This window comes from Dipteris shenzhenensis, chromosome 16, assembly GCF_047967505.1.
Source record: "Dipteris shenzhenensis isolate YYH24624 ecotype China chromosome 16, Dip_SZ_1.0, whole genome shotgun sequence".
Classification (NCBI taxonomy): Eukaryota; Viridiplantae; Streptophyta; class Polypodiopsida; order Gleicheniales; family Dipteridaceae; genus Dipteris; species Dipteris shenzhenensis.
In genome coordinates, this window is record NC_141611.1 from 25,056,322 (window position 1) to 25,078,273 (window position 21,952).

Consider the following 21,952-nt stretch of genomic DNA (forward strand, 5'->3'; position numbering starts at 1 on the left):
ATAGATAATTAAGGATTTTCTCTTCCATGTAGAGCTTCTTATAGGATGAATAGGACTGAAAGAGATGAGTTAGAAAAATAGACCGATGATCTATGGAAGGAAAGACTAAATACACTAAGCAATTCTCCATTTCGAAATCATCTATGGCACAATGTTTACCTACTTCAATAACACATTTGGGTGAGAGAATCTTTTCGCTTCGGACCAGCTTGTGGAGAATATGTTACAGGTTATTAAAAGAGATTTCAGCAGCATGGTATTTAGAAGAGAGATTATGAGAATAAGAATTGAGATTATCAGTTAACTGGCACATGAAGAATGCCCTTCATGTGAGCATGAAGAGATATTGAAGAGACACTGCAGTGACACTTCTGCAATTTTGAACATTCAGCATCAAGAGGAATCGGAACTTGAAGATGAGATTGAAGTTCTGATTTTGGAGAGATGGTGTGATATCAAGAGAAGAATACTTGGAGATGATAAAGAGGCAATGCAAATGCAATAGTAAAAGAGAAAGCGCATGCAGGAAAAAGAGACGAGATAATCTAGACGAGGGCTACTGCTCATTCATGCAGGAGGGAGTGTCATGACAAGGAAAATAATTATAAGCATTAGAACATTAATGCGGCAATTTGATGGTGCAAAATGTGTTTGTATTTATGATGGATACCAACTGATATTGTTATGGCGGTGGATCATTTGAGTAGATAGGGCCCGTCGAGCTAGAGCCACTACTTCAGACAGCATGAAATTTGGACATGCTACATTATTTCATTAATAAAGATGTGTACCCAAGTGTCTAGGTCCTAGGGGCAATGTGAAAGGGAAAGGTGCATTAAAGTGCATTGAATAGTAGGTGCATGGGTCATAGGCTATTGGAGGATGGAATTTGAGTGATCTCAAGGGACATTATGAAGGTACACCTTCATTCATTGTGGTCATACGTAGCATTCTATCTTTTACCTTGCATACATCCGCAATCTCTCTCTCTCTCTCTCTCTCTCTCTCTCTCTCTCGAATTTTGGTGACGGTTTGTTGAAAGGCGGTCCCCCTCACCACTCACAGATACTCAGGTTTGGCACAACTACGCCCGCACATTATATGACATCCTCAACCAGTCCACTCCTGATGTTTCACAGAGACCACGACTGACCTCTTGCACTCTATTCACTAGGTGGGGCGTCAAAGACGTGGTCATGAAGCTTCACAATGACCGAGCGAAGGATCATGAGGGTTTATGCACCGAGTTTGTTGCATACGGTATTGATATCATAGTTCCTATCCTAGCAAAGCTATTTAATAAAGCAGTTTGTCTCGATTTCCCACGCACATGGACCCTCAACACTATCACACCCATACACAGGGCAGGGGATCCCATGAGTCCAGGTAACTACAGGGCTATTATGATTGGACATGTCATCACCAAGTATATGCCTCAGTAGTTGACATGGAGCTTAAAGTAGATGGGCAAGCAGGCTTTCGGCATGATCATGGGACCATGGACCACATACACCATAGAGAAGGCCGGGGCATGGAGACAGAGGGTCTATTGCTACTTTGTGGATTTCCGCAAAGCCTTTGACACAGGGGGTGGATGTACAGATGAGATCATGAGCACCATTGGGATCAAACAAGGCTGCCCATTTTCACCAACCTTGTTTGGCCTTTATATAAACGAGCTTCGAGCTTGAGTCTTTTATGAGGACCCTAGGAAGTCCTAGTTGCTCTCTCACCGGCTACTTGCTCCAGATTCTATTGTACGCTGATGATGTGGTGCTCTAATCCTCGTCTGTTGAGGGCTTCAGAGACATCTAGATGCACTATTGGCTTTTTGTGAGTCCCATGACTTGAAGGTCAACCTAAGTAAAGCCAAGGTTATGATGTGCAACACCTCCATAGCAGCTGCACTTAGAGAGCAATTTATGTTTGACGGGACAATAATTGAGATCGTCTCATCATACACAATGTCACAAGAAACATTTCGTCTGTTTTGCTGTTTAGTTGTTTCGACAAGTTTTATTTTGTTTCGTTTCGTGTTGTTAGACGAAACGGATAGGTTTCGAAATGATAATATATATATTCAAGGATAGTGGCTACTAAGATATGTTATACTCAAGTTTAGAGTTAACAAAGAGGAATATAAGTCCAGACATCCAAAAAGGATATTTAAAACACCAATACATTCTTCAAATTTATTTCAAGCTTTCAATCTTGATTGTCAAGTTTCAACTTCAGATAAATCAATCTTTAAGGATTCAAAAGCATATGTATTCTAGAATCTAGATATATGAACATTGAATCATTGAAAAAACAGAAAAAAATTGTTTAAAAAAATATTTCAGGATTTGGGCGAAGCAGCGTTCCGTGCAGAGCGTTTTGTCAGGACGAAACGCGTTTTCATGTGACTATGATCATACACTTACCTGGGGGTTCGGTTCTCTGGATCTATCTGCACGATGAGACGGGCAATGCAGGCCTGTCTGAGTAGATGATACACCCCCTTGCCCGACTGGAGAGACAGTGCTTCCAGTCACACTTTCAAGACCCACGGACCAAGGTTATTCTTTTCGACTCCTTGGTCCGACTTGCGGGCATGTACGGCAGCACTTGCTTGGGGCCAGACCTATCTGACACAGAGTAGACTCGAGTGGAGAGATTACAGGTTCTCTTGTTATCACGGATGATATGTAGCAAGCAATCTGTTCCTCATGAGATCATTCAAGCTGAGTTCGGGGCATCTAGATGCGGGATTCCAGACTATCAATTATCTATATAGTGTGCGAGCTTATGGCTCCTGTACTGTAGGGCGATGCAGCTACCTTGGTTGGCATTAGCATCTTCTATGGCATTTACAGCTCAGGGTGATCCGAGATGTTGGTACGTGCACACATGCAGATGGTTTGAGAGATTGGGTTTCCATATAGACAGGCTGCCACCCTTCTAGTACATCATGGATGCTCCTTTTGTCCCGTTTTGGGGCAACAGATTCAGACAATCATCTGGGAGGATCTCTTATAGTTACGCGCATTCAGGACCTTGTTGGCATAGACAGAGCTTCCTTTGAAGCTTAGTTTCTATCGGAACCATTGCCTGCACTTCTCTGACGAGGGTTTCATTATCCCACCAAGGTACACCCAAATCCACCTATCACCCTCACTCAGGATTGCCATTGGACAGTTCCGCGTGTCATCGCATCGACTCCTCATCGAGAGCGGGTGAGCAGATGGGATCCCCCAAAGAGAGTCATATCTGCACATTATGTGAGCGGCACGAGGTGGATATAGAGGACCATGGGCTGATCTACTTTCTCTTTTCCCTTTCGTGATACTTGCATACCACTATCTGCATTGCTTTGAGGAGATTCTTCTGATCTCAATCTGCCTGTCCATGGGGAAGTATGTGAACCACTGCTAGAGGATACTACAGGTCCACTAATATTTTGTCATTGCTGCTGTGAATTCTGTGCAGCATTACCATTTTGTGCATCTACATCATCAATCACATTTACTGGTTTATACTAGCTGCTCATCTCATAAAAAACATCATCTCTGCTCACTGTAAACTTACGAGTAGAGTACTCGGCGCTCAATCTGTTCCTAAGGGATAATCCAAACCCACTGACCTTCAGGAGCTTGTGGGACTTCTATTACGAGAGGACTAGACATGGGAAACTCTGTCAGTCATATATGCGTGGTGGAGAGCAGATGTTTGTTGTTGAGTACAATAGAAAGTCAAAGTCTCTTGGTTTTCAGTCAAATCATGATGCAGTACAGGCATCCAGAAGAGAAAAAAAGGATGTAGATAAGCCCAAGAAAATGGCAAATGCCATTACTGCAAAAAGCTAAGTCACCTCATCTCTAAGTGCAAAGAGGATTGCAAGGGGGAAAAGAAAGAGTTTGGCATGGCAGCTGCAAATCGTTCACATTGTGATGCCAATAATGATGATGTTACTGCTAACTTTCTAGAGCATTCTTCACTGTAGTTATGATGCCTCTTGGTATTTTGACGATGATGCAACCAGGTACATAAAGTCTTGAAAGGACTTATTTGACAAATCTTCTTGTGCTCTTGTTGGCAAGAAAGTTTCTTGTGCCAATGATTTTTTTAAATCTCGTTTGAGGGATTAGGGAGATCCTGCTAACAGCCATCAATGGCTTTGATCTCTGTCTTTATGATGTTTGTTTGTTCGTGGGATTGAGAAGAGGGAAATACATATTGAATGAATTTGCAAAATTCTTGGTCGAGAAAGGCATCACACATTAATGCATTGTGCATTACACTCTAGAGCAGAATGGTGTGGCTGAATGTAAAAATTGGTCACTCGTGGAGATGGCCAGATGCATGATTAAAGCAAAGGGGTTGCCACACAAATTTTGGATGGAAGCAGTTATGTGTGCCGATCATGTGCTGAACTGCTGTCCGACAAAGGTATTGAAAGTAGTCACACATTATCAAGCATGTTATGAGACAAAACCCAAGGTAGATTAATAAAACGGAAACACAATTAACATTTGAAACGTTAGATTTTGGACTTCTGCATTACTTTTTAGTGTTGCAAAACAATTTCGGCATTGTTATGACACAATCAAAGTACATATAGAGACCAGAGACGATTTAGGTTTCAGAATTGCAAGCCCACTGCCGCCCAACCCCAAGTGGGATTGGCCCACTTTACTCTTCCTCTAAGCTCCCGCTTGCTTCTGTTGATCGTATTTGGGATCCTTTAATTCCTTTTTCACAATTTTCCAATCTTTTGGGTGGACCCAAGCAGGCGTCGACTCCCTTTTCTTTGCCTTCCTATGGATTTGGTCTTTTCGCAATTTGAGCACAGCATCCATCGTGCTCAACATCTAGCGATTGACAAACTCGAGCTCCTCGCTCGGCACTGGGAACTCCTTCAATGTTTGCAAGGTGTAATCATTTTTCTTTTGTGGTTGCTTGTGAAAGTCCATCACCACCCTCTTGAATTCAGAGGAGCAAAGCCTGTGCATTCGGTTAATAACCTGGTACCTCTAGTATCCATGATTATTTCAAACTCCCTATTAACCGAATAGGGGAGGGTGGTGGAAGTTTTCTACTCTCATGGCGCCAAGGTTGATGTTATCCATTCGCGATGGCATTGAACCGTTTGATGCCACTATCTACAGTGAAGCTGTTGGATCCTCATCTACTTATGCAATACTAGGCCATATATTCTATTTGTAGTGTTGCAATTGAACAAGTTTATGCACAGCCCAAGGACACTATATTTTGGCAGGCTGTCAAGCGTGTTTTTGATACGTGCAAGGCATGTACTCATTTGGATTGATGTTTTCCAGAGGCGGTGGCTTGCACGTGCATGCTTACATAGACTCAAATTGTGATACAACGAGCTGAAGGTACCTCGATCTCTCGCGGCTACCTTTGTCCCGCCTCTTCCTCTAAGCGGGCATCAACACCCATGACGAATACAAAAAAAAGCCATAACCATAACGATTCCGATACATAATCATAACGATACGACACATAAAGAGAAATCCCTGAACTTCATGGCTCGCAGCATTGTGATGGTTGGCTGGAAGCTGGTGGACCTCCTTATCACCATTTGGATTTTTCTCTCTCCAAATAGGATGGAGAACAAAAGATACTGCATGCAAAGGAGAGTGCATCATATCCCACCTATTTACACACAAGGCTCTGACATCAGCCAACTTTGAGGAGTCTCTTCCATGCATAGTCTGTATCTATCTTCTCCACCATTCGATCAATGAGCTCATATACAAGTCCCATGGTAACCCCTTCCCTATCAGCCAAATGAAGATCTTCAGAATAGGTGCACATATCTTTACTATGACTCTTGGTCCTGCTAGAATGAGACACTTAATACAATGGAAGACACCTGTTGTGCTTTCACAATGTGTGATACTTTCTTCCTGCAGTACTCATCACTCAACCATACGGCGCAATCCATTGTAGACTTTGTCATCCGACAAGTTTGCTAACACGATAAACATGTAAGTGAATCGAGTTTGTGCAGGTGTCACTAATTCCTTCTTGGTGAAAGTTCTATATAATGCTAACATGGTGTGCGTCCGAGTAACAAACGTCACAATCATGTTGGCATGTGCTCACACTCGCTTCACCCAAGCGAGCTGCCCAATGTCTTCAAACAAGAGGTCAAGGCAATGACATGTGCATCTAGTATAGAAAATATGGGGCCACTCCTCTACCAATTCTCCTGCTCGCACACAGTTAGGTACATTGTCCATGCACACTTGCACCATATTATCTGGCCCAACATCAAGAATGGCATCTTTTAATATCCCAAAAATGTATTCCCTTGATTTATACTGCCCACTAGTATCGACAGACTTCAAGAAAACACTGCCAAAAATGCATGAGACCATGATATTATTGATAGGCCTACGCCGAATGTCAGACCAACCATCACATAGTATGTTGCATCCATACTTTTTCCATTTCTCTCGAAACTGCAGCAACTCTTAATCTATGCATACCACCTCATTTTTCAGCTCCGAAGTGCACAAGGCTTTATAAGCTGGAGGCTTAAAGCTAGGCCCAACTTGGCCAAATGCACGGACCATTTCCAAAAATAATGGAATGACCTCGGTCCTTCTGAGGTCACAGATCTGAGAGAGTCTCCTGAGTCCTGACTCCTATGTTGAAGGAGCTTGCTGAAGCTTGAAGGCCAAGCTCAAGCTTGAGCCTGTGAATGTACAGCTGGCTGGCTGCCTCAAATGCTGGCTGTATGGCTGGGTGGAGTACAGGTCAGGGTACAGGTCACGACCACGGCCTCGGAATGCACAGGGAAGTAACAAAGGTTTGATGTACGGTATGGCTGTACGGGCGAAGGTATTCACCTTTTGATGTTTTCTTATCCGCCAAAAAACCATGTACGGAATGGTATTTGTGCGCGTATGGAAAGGCCGTATGGAATACGGTATGGACGACCGTACGCATACGGTTCCAACTATGTGAATGGCTTGACATTGCGTTGTTCAAGTAGTGCAACTAACTCTCTTTTGATCCCCCTCTACTTCGTCATCTTTTCATTAAGGAAAGCAATTTACTGAAGACATAGCTTGGGCTTCCTTCTAGCACTGTGTTACTGAGCATAAGGATGTGTTTCTGCAGGTCAATGCAGCAGAGTTTTCTTTCCCATCGTGGTTTTCTCCGGGTGCGAAATCTCTCATACGTAGAATATTGGAACCTGACCCAAAAAAAGTAAGTACACCTGGACGCTATTTTATGTGTGTATCTTCCTGGTTAGTGAGACTTGTAGTCACATCTGTAGTTCTGAATCTCTGAATGCTTCTTGTTTTCAGCAACTGTCATGTGTGATACTGAGGCTTTTTGTGTCACAGACTTGCTTTTGAGATTCATCATATAAAATTGGAATATCAAAGAGTTATAAGGGCACTACTTGTTCTTGTGCAGAGAATTAGAATTGGTGGAATTCGCAATGATGAGTGGTTTAAGAAAAACTACTCTCCTGTGAGGCTTTTTGATGATGAAGACATCACCTTAGATGACATTCAGGCTGTTTTTGATGACTCAGAGGTAAGAATAGGAGGGCAATACTGAGTGAGGAACTATTTCACAGAAACTGCTAGTGTCATTAGCTGTTTACTGGTATCCTGCACTGAATTTAATGTTGAACTTATTTTTGCGATGTGTGATCCTGCTGTCTTTTTCTATATACTAATGAGTTTGAAATTGGTGTCTTTCACAAATGGTTTTTGTGGCCCTACACGCTTCTCATAAAATGCAAATTTTCTTTGATCAGGAGAAATATGTGAGCGAACAGAGAGACTATAATGATTCAGGTCCATATATGATGAATGCGTTCGAGCTTATTACACTTTCTCAAGGCTTGAATCTTTCAGCTTTATTTGATCGACGGCAGGTCTACCTGTTGACTTTGCTAGTAACTTTTAAGCTTATCACTAACATGACATGTGAAACACAAAACATACTTGTTGGATTTTATTTGTAACTTGTGTGTTGCATCACTTGACTGTAAGGTTGTCGTAATTTTTGGCCTTGACAATTCCAGGATCATGTAAAACGGCAGACCAGGTATATTTCTAAATGCCCAGCCAGAGAGATAATGTCAAAAATGGAAGCTGCCGCAAAAACAATGGGTTTCAATGTCCAAACGCGTGGATACAAGGTACATGAGTGTCTCAGATTCACCAATGTTGGTTTAAAGTCTAGATGGCTAGAGTTGTATTCTGAAAATAGAGAGATATATTTGGTGTCCAAAGGATGAATGCTCAATTTCTAATGAGAAGTAGAAGACATGGGAAGACCAACAAAGAGAGGTGTTTTTATGATCCTTGTGTTTATTCAAAGAAAGACCAAGTAGACAGCAGAAAGTGTAGCATATTCACATTAACTTGTGAGACACGACATGTATACTTGCAAATACCAAAGGGAAACCACCATACAGCCAGAGTCTCTAAGACCCAGCGCAAGGAGAATAGGATCAGGGTCAAGATACCACTGTGAGTCCCCCCTCCGTGAATCTTGTAATCCTGACAGGCTGAAAAGCAACCTCCAAAAGAAGATATGACAAGTTTGCCTCCCGACTGAACAGTAAAGACAAGGGTATCCTCATGTGTATCCTGCAATGCAATGATCTGTAACGGAATGCCCATCCCTGAAAATGCTCCCCACCAAGTGGACTCTGTAAGCGGTATGTCATCTATATCAATCCACTCGGGCGGAATGGCTGCCTGTATCTGCTGTATCCTGAGTGCACTACCTCTGAGGTGGGCAATTGCTAAAAGTCTTTGATCCTCTGGAAGTCTCATAAAGGCTTGCCAAGCGCCTACTATAGAGGCAGGTCCCCTCTCCCATCTAGACCACTGCATATAATGTGACACTCCAATTGGCCTGCCATGATCATCCAAAATCAATTCATTTCACATGACTGGTTGTTTGTGAATTTCTTCACGAGAGTTGGGTGGAACTTGCGAAGTGTGTTTCTAAAGCAGCCCCAAACCTTCAGAATAGTAGCCATGAGAGGGGAAGGGGGAGATTTGAGATGGGTTGAAGTAAAGATCCATTTGCTGCTGTCCAACCAATCTCCCCCATGAGAAGGGGCACAAAACTGAATGTTGCGTGAATAAAAATCCTTCCAAGGCTCCTGTCTAGGTATCAATCCACGTACTACAAACTTGCAGAGTAAGGCCATACACTGCAAGTTCGGATCAAAAATATTGAGACCTCCTTCTCCTGTGGGGAGAATGAGGGTCTCCCAAGCCACCCTGGCTACAACATCTGAGATGCCATCTAAACCACTCCATAGGAAGTTCCTGACAGGTCTCATTGACTGAGCAATACAACCTCTAGATTTGCACCAACATGAGCAGACAAACCAGGCAGTGGCCAATAAGACCTGGTTTACAACCACAACTTTGGATGCAAGGTCAAGTCTGGCTGAACTCCAAAAGATGAGTTTCCTCCTGATACTCTCCAACACGGGAGCAAATTGCTGTGCCGGAGAGATGCCCACCCCAGGTCATGATGAAGGTCCTAGTCGGGTGAAACTATGAGGTGCGCCCGTGGATCTTTTTTGTCTTTTCTTTTTCCTTGGGCAAGATTGCCCAAGGGTCCTACAAATCCTACACTAATCCTGTCTCCCTGCAATCTCGACTCTCTATCTGAAAAAGAAGCCATCTAGACGTTGAAGCATAATGTGGTCATCCGAGATGTTAGGGTTAGAGACGATGACCCTAACACGCAGTACCCCATCAGACCTGACTGCCTCTGCTGCTGAAGTAGGCATCTCAGGGAGAGGTGGGATCTCAGTAACCACTCCAAAGGCGGCTTCAATGGAATGTAGTAGTGGATGGTACACCTGAGGAAGGCTTGGAAATCTGATGGAGAGTGATGTCGTCCAGTTGTCCTCCTCCACAGGATCGAACCCCAAAGAAAAAGGGGTCAAAAGAATCCTCTTGGAGCCCAGTGCTAACGGGCTAGCCTGCAGCATTGTACGTGCTACCTCCAAGGAGTCAAAAACTACTTGGAAGAAACCTCGCCCAAGCAGTCGAACATTTGTGAGGTGCCCTGCAAGGTGTCCAGGTAGAGTGGCGAGCATCCAGTCCCTGGCCTGTAACCTGGAAGGGTGGGACCCATGGATGCGAGCAAAGAGCGATGTCGAGCTCTCCTGCTTAGTATCTTTTTTGAGCTGCTGCAACTCGTCTCTTGAGAAAATGATGGTTTTCGCGGCCGGTGGAAGCGTGCGAGGAATAGCTGAAGGCTGGGCCATCGTCAATCAAGGTGTGAAGGCCGACTCGAACACAGAAAAAGCGTAGGCGGAGAGGAAGAAGGGGCTAGGGAGGAGAGGGTAGGGCGGAGAGGGTTAGGCGTAGAGGCTAGGGCAGAGAAGAGAGGGCAGGTGGGTAGAGGGATCGTAGAAGAGGGAGCGGGGTAGGAGGCCGTATGGCCGTACAGCAGGCAGCAGCGGGGTAGAGGGAGCGGAGTAGAGGGAACAGGGTGGAGAGGTAGAGAGCGGAGAGGCTGAGAGGACAGGATAGGGGGACTGAGGGGAGCTACAGGAGGGAGAGGAGAGTGCCTAGGGGAGAGGGAGAGGGCTGTACGGCCGAGGAGAAGGGGGAGCAGCAGCAAGGTCGGGGAGGAGCAGCAGTATTGGGGCTTTCCTACACGATCTACTGTTTCTTGAAATTTGAAAAGCTTTTGATTTGAGCTCTGAAAGGATATTGTTTTCTGCATTCAATGAGATCAGTACATGGCTTCTAATACATCACTATACTAGCTTTTGTGAGGAGAAATTACTGCCAAGATAATTTAAAATAAATGAGTCAATTAAGGGTGATTTAAGTACCCGAGGGCAATGGAAATCCAAGTCCACCAGCTTTGTAATATTGTGCTACATAATAATGCATCGAGGGCCGGTCTTGGAAATATAAGGGGAACATTACTTGAAGAGCCACATCCTAAAGCTTTTATTTTAACAAAATTGACTGGGTTTTGGTTTCTCAAGTCTGATGCATTTTGCCAGCAACATAGCTCTGTCCTTGAGGCTCACTAGGTCTGGATGATAAATTTAATTATTTTGTTATGGCCATTTATGCATGGATTAAGATGCTTTGCTTTGTGAACCTATGAACAAACGGGTCTTTGGCTAATGAAACATTTTTTAATGCTTTAGATGAGGCTGGAGGGTCCATTAGCTGGAAGGGCTGGTGAACTTGCAGTTGCTGTGGAGGTATGGAAATGTTATGTTTTCAGTTTTTCATTTGAATTTCAACTGGTTTATGGGCAAATTCAAGGGACAGCATTGATCTGTGTTGCACAATCCAGGTTTTTGAAGTGGCACCCTCTCTGTATTTGGTCGAGGTGCGCAAGGCAGTCGGGGAAACCTTTGAATATCATAAGGTATGCCAGGGACACTATACGCCAATCATGGAATCATTTCTTTCAAGTCAAATTCAACTGGTTTATATGAGGCCTTCTGCATAAGCATGCCTGCTGCAGTCGCATGAAAGTTTGGAGAGAGAACAGATCTTGCATTAGGCATAACTTTTTTATTAGGATCATTTTGTTGAGCCTGCGGGATATGATGAATATGCTTAAGAACCATGATTTGTGAGTAGCTCTGCTCTTTATTGCTAGTGTTCAGTATGGGTGGGTGGCTTTGCCTGTGGAAAAGCAATAGAAAATTATGTGTGTGTAAAATATATGAAATTGAAGTGAATGCATTCATAGTAACCAAAAAATATGTTTCTGGCAGTAGAAACATTCAGAAACGTTTCTGCTTGAAATGTTTCTATGAAACATTTAAAATGGGTTAAACATGCACTAGGGCAGGCCCTAAAGTGCCGTATATGTTCATATACGTCCATGAATCCATTCCCACTCTCCAGATTTGGAAGTATGGAATGCAAACGCAAGCTGATTGCTTTGGCTAGGATTTTATAGCAAGTGGTAGGATTAGATGTATGAGACCCTCTGTAAGTGAGTCAGGCATCTCACTGGAGTCATAAACACCTTGCAGGGCTGAGATAATGTGATCCCCAGTCATATCCCAAAAGGTCAGGAAGAAAGGAGATGTAAGGCCGTTTGAGAAGCACAGACTTCAAGTCTATGTTGGTGAAAGGTGCATCAAGAGAGAGTCTCATATCTGGCTTCACCAACCTAGGAATACACTGCCGTATGACGTGTCTGGCATTATCAGTGGCCTTGTTACTAGGATTTGTTGAGAGAAGGGAGGAATAAAAATTTGTAGCTATGTGCAAGGTGGCATATGGATTTGACTGCAAAACTCCGTTTTTGACTCTACCTCCCATCTGGACTCTCATGCATGAAAGGCATACTCTGCTCTTTGATCCAACAAAATTTGATGATGAGCCTTTGCTGCAGCAAGGCGCTCCTGAATCCAAGCATCTAGTGGCCACTTATGCTCTTCCCTTTCTAAGGCTACCAACTACTGGCGAACACCAATCTCTCGTCTAAGAGTCTCACGTCTCGTGGTACTAGCAACCAGATGGTAATAGTCACTAATATTGGAGAGGGAAGCTGCGATATGTGAAGGGGAAGGCACTTCACCCTGCAAGTGAGAAACCCAGATTTGCAAAGCTGCCTCTGTGAGGTCCTCCTCTGCATAAAAGGCATCGGGAATCCTAATACTAGCGGATCAACCTGTCAAGTGCGACTCAGAAACCATCAGCACCACTGGAAAGTGATCCAAAGTGGAAACCCCAGGGGCAATGCATATTGATCTTCCTCTATCCAAGGCCCAATCATCAACATGAAAGCGGTCAATTTGTGCATGGATAGGCATCCGTGGCCTCCTGTTTGACCAAGAAAACAGGAGTGACTGTGACTGAGTGTGAAAGGCATCATCAAACAAAGCATCTTTGCCACTGAAACTAAAGAGGAATGCATCCCAAGCTGCCCTCTCCAAAGAGTGGATGCCACCCTCTCTGCCTCCTTTTCTATCTGAGGGTAACTCCACCATGTTGAAGTCTCCTCCAATGACCCAAGAATATGCAATGGGGCCCCAAGAGAGCACTCCTTCAAGAACAAGACATGATCCCCTCTATTATTAGGGGCATAAGGTTGAGAAATGCAACCTTACGTCCCCCAATTAAAAGAAGAATCTAGTGGGCTCTAGAGGAAAAGATAATTGCGTGTCCAACAACTAAGGGGAGAAAAGAGTCCGAAACTGAGATGCATGTAGCTTCCCTAGGGTCCAAATGAGGTGACCAAAAAGTGTGGCTCGAAAGGAATTTACTTGGCTTTGTACAATCTCTGGCACCTAGCGTGTGCTCCTGAATGAATAAGACATCAATGGATGAAGCTGATTCCAGATCAGCTGTCTGTAGTGGCGATGAGGGACGCCACCAGGTCCTTGTATGTTCCAACTGACAATCCTCATCGACGGGAGGAAATAGCTTGGAACATCTTACCCGACCTAGTGGCAGAAACATGTAGGCCATCTTCTGGTGGTTCTAGTGATGCCCTATAGGCCATGGTATGTGCCTTGTAGGCATAGATATAGACACTTATAGTTTTAGTGCCTTTTAGGCCACATAGGACACTTAGTCCTATGTGACACCTAGGACACTTAGTCCTAAGGTCTAGGTCTAGCTACAAGTACCATGTACTCTTTTTCTTTCACACTCTAGTTGACGTGACGGCTGAATCTATCTACTCTTTGCACCTTGCATTTGCTCTTTCATCTAACGATCCTACAGTGGTATCAGAGCTACGTTTTAACTCGTATCGTGCGCCTGAACTCGCACCAGCTTGTCTCAGCCTACCTGCTCCTCCATCCGTATAGTCCGTACGACTGTATGGATGCCTGTACACAAAGTCCGCACAATCAACGTACCTACGTCGTACTTTCGTACTTGCCTTTCGTATTGTGCCATACCGTGCTCCATTGCGCTGCACTTCTCGTACAACCATACGTTGTATTCCGTACTTGTCCTGTACTTGTTCCGTACATTCGCCGTACATCCACGTGTGAAGATCTGCCGTACAAAGTTGGAGACTACATGTGATTCCGTACATCGTAATGTGTTTGTGCTCCGTATAGCAGAAGTACTTGTTCCGTACAGCGTACATGTTTCGTACAGAGTATCTGCTTCGTACAGCATACTGGATTCGTACAGCTTGTACCTGCTTCAGGTATTCCGTACAGTTTCACACGTATGAAACTATTGTCAGAATCCATACTAGCTGGCATTGGCTGTGAATCAGGACATTGGCATTTTTTGGGGCTTTCAGTTCTTTTCACCTTCTTTGGTTGCAATTTCTTGCAAGAACATTGGGGCTTTGGGATTTGGGCTGCAATCTCTTGTTTGTTTGCAATACATTTGGGTCAGATTGCAGGACATTGAGTCACTTTTGCAGGACATTGAGTCAGATTCTCATACATTGGGTCACATTTGCAAAAAATCTCAGCAAAATTTGGGGCTTTTCTGTATTTGTCCTCTTTTTTGCCAATTTGCCCTCATTAAATTTGGGGCTTTTGCCAGATTTGCTGTTTTTGCAGTGAACATTGCCTGACACAGTCACATTTGGGTCAGATCTGGATTTGCCCTTTGATTTGGGTTGGAAATTTGTAGAATATTTATTTGCAGATATTTGTTGTCATTTTTGGACAGCCAGCTCTTTGCAGTGATAGCCTTGAGGCTTTTGGGTTTTCAGGTCTTTTTTAGGGTATCACATTTTCAATGGCTGGGAACAATCAAGATCTATTTGGCATTCTTCGTGAAGATGATAAGTTGGATGGCACCAACTATCCGATGTGGTCTTATCTCATGAAACATATTCTTGTTGCAAAGCATTTGTGGAATATTGTTTCTGGGGTTGATCTGAGGCCAGCCAATGCTACATTGGTTGCCTCTACTGCTGGTCCCTCTGCAGGGGGTACTCCTCCTGATGCCTTATCTTCTAGCACTGCTGCTACTGCTCCCCCACCTCAGGAACAATCAAGATGGGATGCAAGAGATGCGAATGCACATTCCTGTATTGCTTTATCATGCAAGAGAATCATTATTCCACACATCCGGTCTTGCAGGACAGCAAAGGATGCTTGGGACAAATTGGCTTCTTTATCAGATTCGCAATGAGGCACGTGTTGCATTTTTAAGAACACAATTGTAGGAATTCAGTCTGAATGAAGTTGATTCTATGGATGCATATCTGAAAAGCTAAAGGATCTCATGGAACAACTTGCCAAACTATCAAAAAAGGACATATACAAAAATATACCTACATGTGGACAATGATGAAGTAGCATCAAAATGTATCCAAAAGGTCCTCCCAAAATATCAAGGTGTTTACCAGGATGATTGGGCATGGGCTGTCCATTGCTCATTTGATCCCTCCAAAGTTGATGCACTCTTTACTTCTAATGATGCTCAGCCTTGGTATTTTGATAGTGGTGCTTCCAAGCACGTTATATCTTGCAGACAGTTGTTTCATTCTTTAGCTGATGTACCTCGAGGGGGGATTGTCACATGTGCTAATAATGCTTCCTATGCTGTAAAAGGAATTGGAGATGTGCAGCTCACATCCATTTCAAGCCATCCTGTCACTTTAACAAATGTTCTCTTTGTGCCTGGAATTGAAGTCAACTTGATTTCAATTTCAGCAATTGCCACTCCAGGTTTCAGAGTGATTTTTGATGGCTACAGATGCCTAGTTTATGATCTTCGTGATGACAATGCCATAGTTATCACTGGCACTTTGGAAAAGGGGCTTTATTAGCTTGATCATCACTCAGCTGCACTTTCTATTGAAGCATTTGCTATTTCAGATTCACAGCTTGTTGAAACTCATCTTTGGCATGAGAGAATGGGTCATCTCAATTATAGAGCTCTTGCAAAGCTACATTCACAGTAGATGGCTAATGATGTTCCTCAAACTCACACAGTTTCCAAACATATGTGTGAGGGTTGTCTTTTGGGAAGATGCATCGGTTTCCTTTTCAAAAGAACTGTCTAGAACTCTCACAAAGGAAATTGCAGCTAGTACACAGTGATGTATGTGGCCCAATGAGGACAAATGCCATTGGGGGTACAAATATTTTATGACTCTCTCATTGATGACTTCACAAGATATTGCGGCGTATATCCTTTAAAAGTCAAATCTGAAGGGTTCTTATGCTTTCAGAGGTGGCTGAATATGGTTGAGAATGAATCAGGATGCAAGCTTCTCACCCTCAACACAGATAGGGGGGGAGAGTATATGTCAAAGGAGTTTGATGCATTTTTGTCTTCACGGGGCATTGTTCACTCATGCACTACTCCTTACACTCCTCAGCATAATCCTGTTCTTGAAAGGAAGAACAGGTCTACTATGGAGATGGCCAGATGCATGCTTAAGGCCAAGTCTTTGCCCAATAAATTTTGGCTTGATGCAGTAATGTGTGCCAACTATGTGCTGAATAGATCACCTACGAGGGCATTGAAGATTGTTACACCTTATGAAGCATGGAAAGGCAGGAAGCCTTCACTTTCACAAATGAGAGTTTTTGGGTCTCTTGCATATGTTCATGTAGCATCTCAGTGGAGACATAAGCTTGATGACAAGGCAATCAAATGCATATTTATCGGTTACAGCCAAGAGAGCAGAGGGTATAGGTTATACCAACCAAATACTGGGAAGATTATTGTCAGTAGGGATGTTATCTTTGCTGAACATTCGGCTTCTCCTCTCGTGGACTGCAAAGCTAAGCCAGAAGTTGACATGTTTGATGTCTTTGAATCTTGGTTACCTCAACCATCCTCAGAAGAGGACTTTGACCAGCAACATGAGCCTCCTGCAGGCCCTCCATTAAGCAATGATCAGCCAGTTCCTCATGCTGATTTGCAGATTTCTCTTCCAGCACGAAATGATCCCACTATTCATGATGCAGTGATTGAAGAAAGAGCTGCCAATGGACAACAAAAGCAAGTTCCCATATGGCTTCTTGATACATTTGAGGGACAGCAAACAAGACCATCTCTATGAGCAGGCTATTGGATGCCTAATTTATTTATGTCACACCAGACCTGACTTACAGTATGCAGTATCTCAGCTTAGCAGATTCATGCACATGCCCAGGTCACAACGTTGGCAGGCAGTGAAGAGAGTTTTCAGATATCTCAAAGGCACTCAGAATTTAGCCCTCTTCTATGGTGATCAGGGCTTAGTTACCATGCATGCTTACACGGATAGTGACTGGGCAGGTTGTTCCGACACCAGAGTGTCACATATTGGCAATTGTTTTTTGCTTGGCAATTCATGTATCTCTTGGCTTAGCAAGAAGCAACCAACAGTTTCCACATCTAGCTGTGAGGCTGAGTACAGGGCAGCTTTCACTGCTACAGTAGAGTGTGTCTGGCTTCGACAGTTACTTACAGATCTTGGTATTCGCCAGACATCCTCCACTATGGTCTACACTTGACAGTCAGAGTGCTTTGGCCATTGCACGTAACCTTAGTGTTTCATGCGTGTACCAAGCATATTGAAGTTCACTATCATTATGTTCGGGAGTGGTTGTCAGCAAGAGACAGAGAGTTGTCCTATCTTCCCATAGAGGACAACATAGCAGATCTGTTTACAAAGGCACTTCCTCGTCCCAAGTTCGAAGTCTTTCGCCAGGCTTTACACTTAGTTCCCTATACTTGTACATTTGTAGGTGGCTATATCCTTTTGGATGAACATGTGCCACCATGACCAGAAAAATACCAGGTATTCTGAGACGTTTCCAGAATACTTCAGCCCATCCCATGGAGGGGGGTTTGTAGGCCATCTTCTGGTGTTTCTAGTGATGCTCTATAGGCCATGGTATGTGCCTTGTAGGCATAGATATAGGCACTTATAGTTTTAGTGCCTTTAGGCAACATAGGACACTTAGTCCTATGTGACACCTAGGACACTTAGTCCTAGGGTCTAGGTCTAGCTACAAGTACCATGTACTCTTTTTCTTTCACACCCTAGTTGACGTAACGGCTGAATCTATCTACTCTTCGCACCTTGCACTTGCTCTTTCATCTAACGATCCTACAAAACAAACCCCTCAATGGGGGAAGACCTCCTGCTCAATGAGCGAGGGAGGGAGCGAATGGCAGAAAAATCCATAGGGGAAAGAACTCATCCACCTGAGAGGGGGGCTGAGGGAGGGGGCTGCTCTGAAATGCCATGATCGTGGAAAGCTGCGGGGGCCTCTCTAGCTGGAGAAATATCATCAAGTACCTGGCCAAGGAAAGGGGCTATCGCTGAGCTGAGTCAATGGGAGAAGCTCTAGCCAAGGCTGCAAGTGGAGCACTAGTGTCCTGAACCGAGTGATGTGCAACATCAGTGGGAGCAACCACAATGGGAATATCCAAAACTCCAGAGGGGATGGCGTCCTAGATGGCGGCCTCGTGATATGGAGGGTGTGAAGGCCACACACGAACCGGAATCCATCTGGGAACAGCATGTGCCATGAAAGTAGGTGGAGGTACCGAGGGAGCACTTTGACGTGGAGGAGCTGTACCAAGACCCTGTAGAGGTCGAGGAGGAGGTGATGGAACTGTACCAACACCTTGTCAAGGTCGAGGAGTAGGTGTTGGAATTGTACCACCCCCTGTTGAGTTCTAGGGGGAGTTGTTGTACTAGAAGGCTTCTTGGGCCTCCTCTTCTTTTTAGGGCATTCCTTGATGAAATACCCAACGGTGCTGCAGATCCTGCACTAGTCCTATCTGCTCGCGATCTCCACTCTCTGTCGAAAGAAAGAACCATCCGGACGTTGAAGCATGATATGATCATCTGATAAATTAGGATCCAACGTAAGGACCCTAACTCTAGGAACCCCGTCAGACCCGATCGCCTCTGCAACTGCCAAGGGCAAATCAGGGGGGGGGGGATCTCAGTGAAAATACCAAAGTACTCCCCAACCACCGGGAGTAAGCGATGGTAAACCTGTGGGAGACCCAGAAATCGGACGAAAAATGAAAAATCCCTGCTTGGCCTCCTCCACAGGGTCAAAGCCCAGCATGAAAGGGTTAAAAAAAAAATCTTTTTATGTCCAAAGTGCAAGTACCCAGCTTTGAGCAGAGCGCTCGCAGCCTTCGGTGAATAAAAAACAACCTAGAAGAAACCTCGCCCTATTAAGCGAACATCGTTGAGTCGAGGGGTGGGGTCTGAGGGTAGTCTCTGGCTTGTGATTTGGAAGGGTGAGACCCATAGATGCGTGCGATCAAAGTGTGAGAACTTTCAAGTTCTACATCGTTCTTGAGCTGTTGCAACTCGTCTTTTGAGAATGTAACTGTTTTTGCGGCCGGTGGATTGGCTGATTGGAAATGCATCGCCAATCAAGGTGGAAAGGCCGATTCAAACCGAGTTGTGTCATGTCTCCTGCAATTAGAAAGGGCAAGGAAGGAAGGAAGGTGATGTAGAGGAGAAAAGCAAGAAAAGGAGGGCTAGAAAGAAAAAGGGGGGCAGGGGGAGGGGCTGAGAGGGAGAGGGGTTGAGAATGAGCCAGGGAGGAGGAGAGGAAAGGCAAGGTAGGGAGGAGGAAGGGGTGGGAAAGGGAGGCGGGGGAGGGGGCTGAGGAGACGGGGAGGGGCGGGGGTAGGGTGGGTAGGGGGTTTGGGGGAGGTAGGTGAAGGGAGGCGGGGAGGGGGCTGAGGGGAGGGAGGGACGGACCTGCAATTTCTTGTCGATTTCACTGAAAATCCCCAAATTTCAAATCAAAGTAAGCAAATGTCATTGCTTTTTGGGCAAATGTGACACAATATGCTGCAAATTTGAAAGTATGATGCAATCTGCCTGCAATAAATTCCTGCTGCTATCTAGAATCCCCAAAATCTGCCAAAATTAGAGTGCCAAATGTAGCAAATGTCTGAAATCTCACTCAAAATGAGTGGATAAATGCCTGAAAATCTGCCAAATACCTTTTCTCTTGCAAAATCGTAGCCCAAATACAAAAGCCCCAATTTCTTGAGGGAAATTGCACTAGAAAAGGGAGAAGATGATGAAAATGGGGAGTAAGGTGCAATTGTACGGTTGGAGCAGGTACGGAAGGATGAGTTGCTTGTTGGACCGAAATGGGCTGCCAGCAGGCTAGTCCAAGGCCAAGAAGTGGAGGGAGGGGGGCAGAGAGGAGTCAGGCAGAGTGAGAAGGTGCGGCAGAGAGAAGGCACTGCATGAGGAGAGGCGGGCTAGCAGGTTAGTGCTGAGCAGGGAGAAGCTTTATTTGTTGCTGGATGCCAACCAAAATGTTCTTGAGCATGAATGACTGCGAGGAGAATGACTTTTTCACAACCTCAGATTCTTAGACAAGGTTTCAACTTCATAGACAGCCATTATCTGCAAGCCACATGAGTTCATATAATGGATGCCATCACAACAAACAGTTTGCTACTTGCAATTATTTTGTGTAGCCTTATACTGGAGGGAGCTCTTTTGAGCTGGTGTTGGAGTCGCTACAAGCAGCTTGAATTGCCACTCGAGGATTAGTGAAGAAAGAAGAAATGACTCACTGTGAGCCAGGAGACACTCGTATTGGAAAAGACATCTGGTCGAAGATCTAGGTTGGAATGAAGAAGAAAGACGCGTTTTGAAAGTAGCAATATTACATTAGGAATGTGAGAGTCCCTCATTTTATGCTGCTAACTAGGGCTGCAGAAAAACGGCTCTTTACTTTTACCTTTCTGTCATAGACCCCGTCCTAGTTATAATTTGTGTTTCCTGTTTTTTTCAATTTTAAAGTCATGTTTCCTTTGGACTTTGTGAAAAGGTTCATCTCTCTCTTCTTTCATCCACATGTACGCACAGATGTATCATGTGCCCTTGCATGAACACCTATGCACTTGAACCAGATCCCTGTCCTATCTATGCCTGATTTCAATTATGCATCTATTGTAAAGTCATGCCATATAGTTACCTTGTGGTGCACTTTATATTTCATTCTCAAAAGGATTACCTTATTTTATCTATAGTTGTCAATTGTTTGTTTTTGTTTTGCATTTGATTCAACAGTTGTCTGACCCTATGGTTGTTTTTGGTTCTTTTATGTAGTGGCTTAGTAAGAGTCGCTCATGCTTTCGTTTTTCTTTCTTCCTCAACAGTTTTACAAGACCTTTTGTGCGCATCTGGAGGATGTTATATGGAAGTCAGCTGAGGAGGCAAACAATTCCGAATTTCGGAGCGCTGATTGCTAATCATTATTGAGAACCCTTTCTCTTTGCAATTTTGTACGCTTGTATGAGTACATGTGGAGATGATGTTTATTAGTTATAAAGGTCATTCGACTAATGATTTAGATCTTGACCACAGACATGACATTTGTATCTGTATAGAGCCTGAATTTTATGAGCAGATCTCTCCCAAAATTCTATTCTTGTACATAGTACCAGATTATCAGTGTATATGACTTGGTACTGCTCTTTTTCAAAAGGCCTTTGTTAAATCCAGTCTCGTTTTTATTTCCAGTTTCCTCAGATCATCGTGATGCATTATGGAGTTTTCCAAAAGGAGAGCAGATTATACGACTACTGCCATCCTCAACCAAAATCTCCAGTAAAAGATATATTTAGATGTTCGTACGATGAGGTATATGGTTGACCAGCAAGTAGTTTCATTACCACTCTCCCTCCACCGAGTCTCTCTCACCTTTTAAACCTTTTTTCTGTTGCTGGATTTGAATACATAAGCCTTTTTCTCTACAATTAATAGTGGTGGTAAGGTTTGCCCCATCTGGTTTCTTTCTATTGTAATCCCTTTTTATTTGGATGGAGAGAGAGAGAGAGAGAGAGAGAGAGAGAGTTTATTAGTGTCTTTGAAAGACCGATGGGTCTATGAGACTGAAAAATCCCAATACAAACAAGCTGTGTGTGTGGAGCTACTAAGCGAGCATCCACTCCAATGTAGATTGTAAATAATAAGTGCTGAGTGTTATATAGCCATGTTGGAATGATAAGTGCTGAGTGCTACATAGTCA

At 44.0% G+C, this 21,952-nt stretch overlaps 1 protein-coding gene across 2 annotated transcripts in view; it reads left to right on the forward strand.

Moving 5' to 3' along the window:
- The window catches only part of LOC147892737 (CBL-interacting serine/threonine-protein kinase 24-like), a 93,985-nt gene extending 72,387 nt beyond the window's left edge, over positions 1-21,598 (forward strand). The window contains exons 8-15 of one of the 2 annotated variants that reach the window (XM_087386959.1): positions 7,135-7,224; positions 7,438-7,560; positions 7,787-7,906; positions 8,057-8,173; positions 11,180-11,236; positions 11,332-11,406; positions 21,081-21,128; positions 21,169-21,598. In XM_087386959.1, the coding sequence (XP_087243085.1) occupies positions 7,135-7,224; positions 7,438-7,560; positions 7,787-7,906; positions 8,057-8,173; positions 11,180-11,236; positions 11,332-11,406; positions 21,081-21,128; positions 21,169-21,183 (645 nt within the window). In that variant the 3' untranslated portion in view covers positions 21,184-21,598. Of the gene's footprint in view, positions 1-7,134; positions 7,225-7,437; positions 7,561-7,786; positions 7,907-8,056; positions 8,174-11,179; positions 11,237-11,331; positions 11,407-21,080 lie in introns of both variants that reach the window. The other variant, XM_087386960.1, reaches the window with a different exon arrangement.
- Positions 21,599-21,952: the final 354 nt, after the last annotated feature.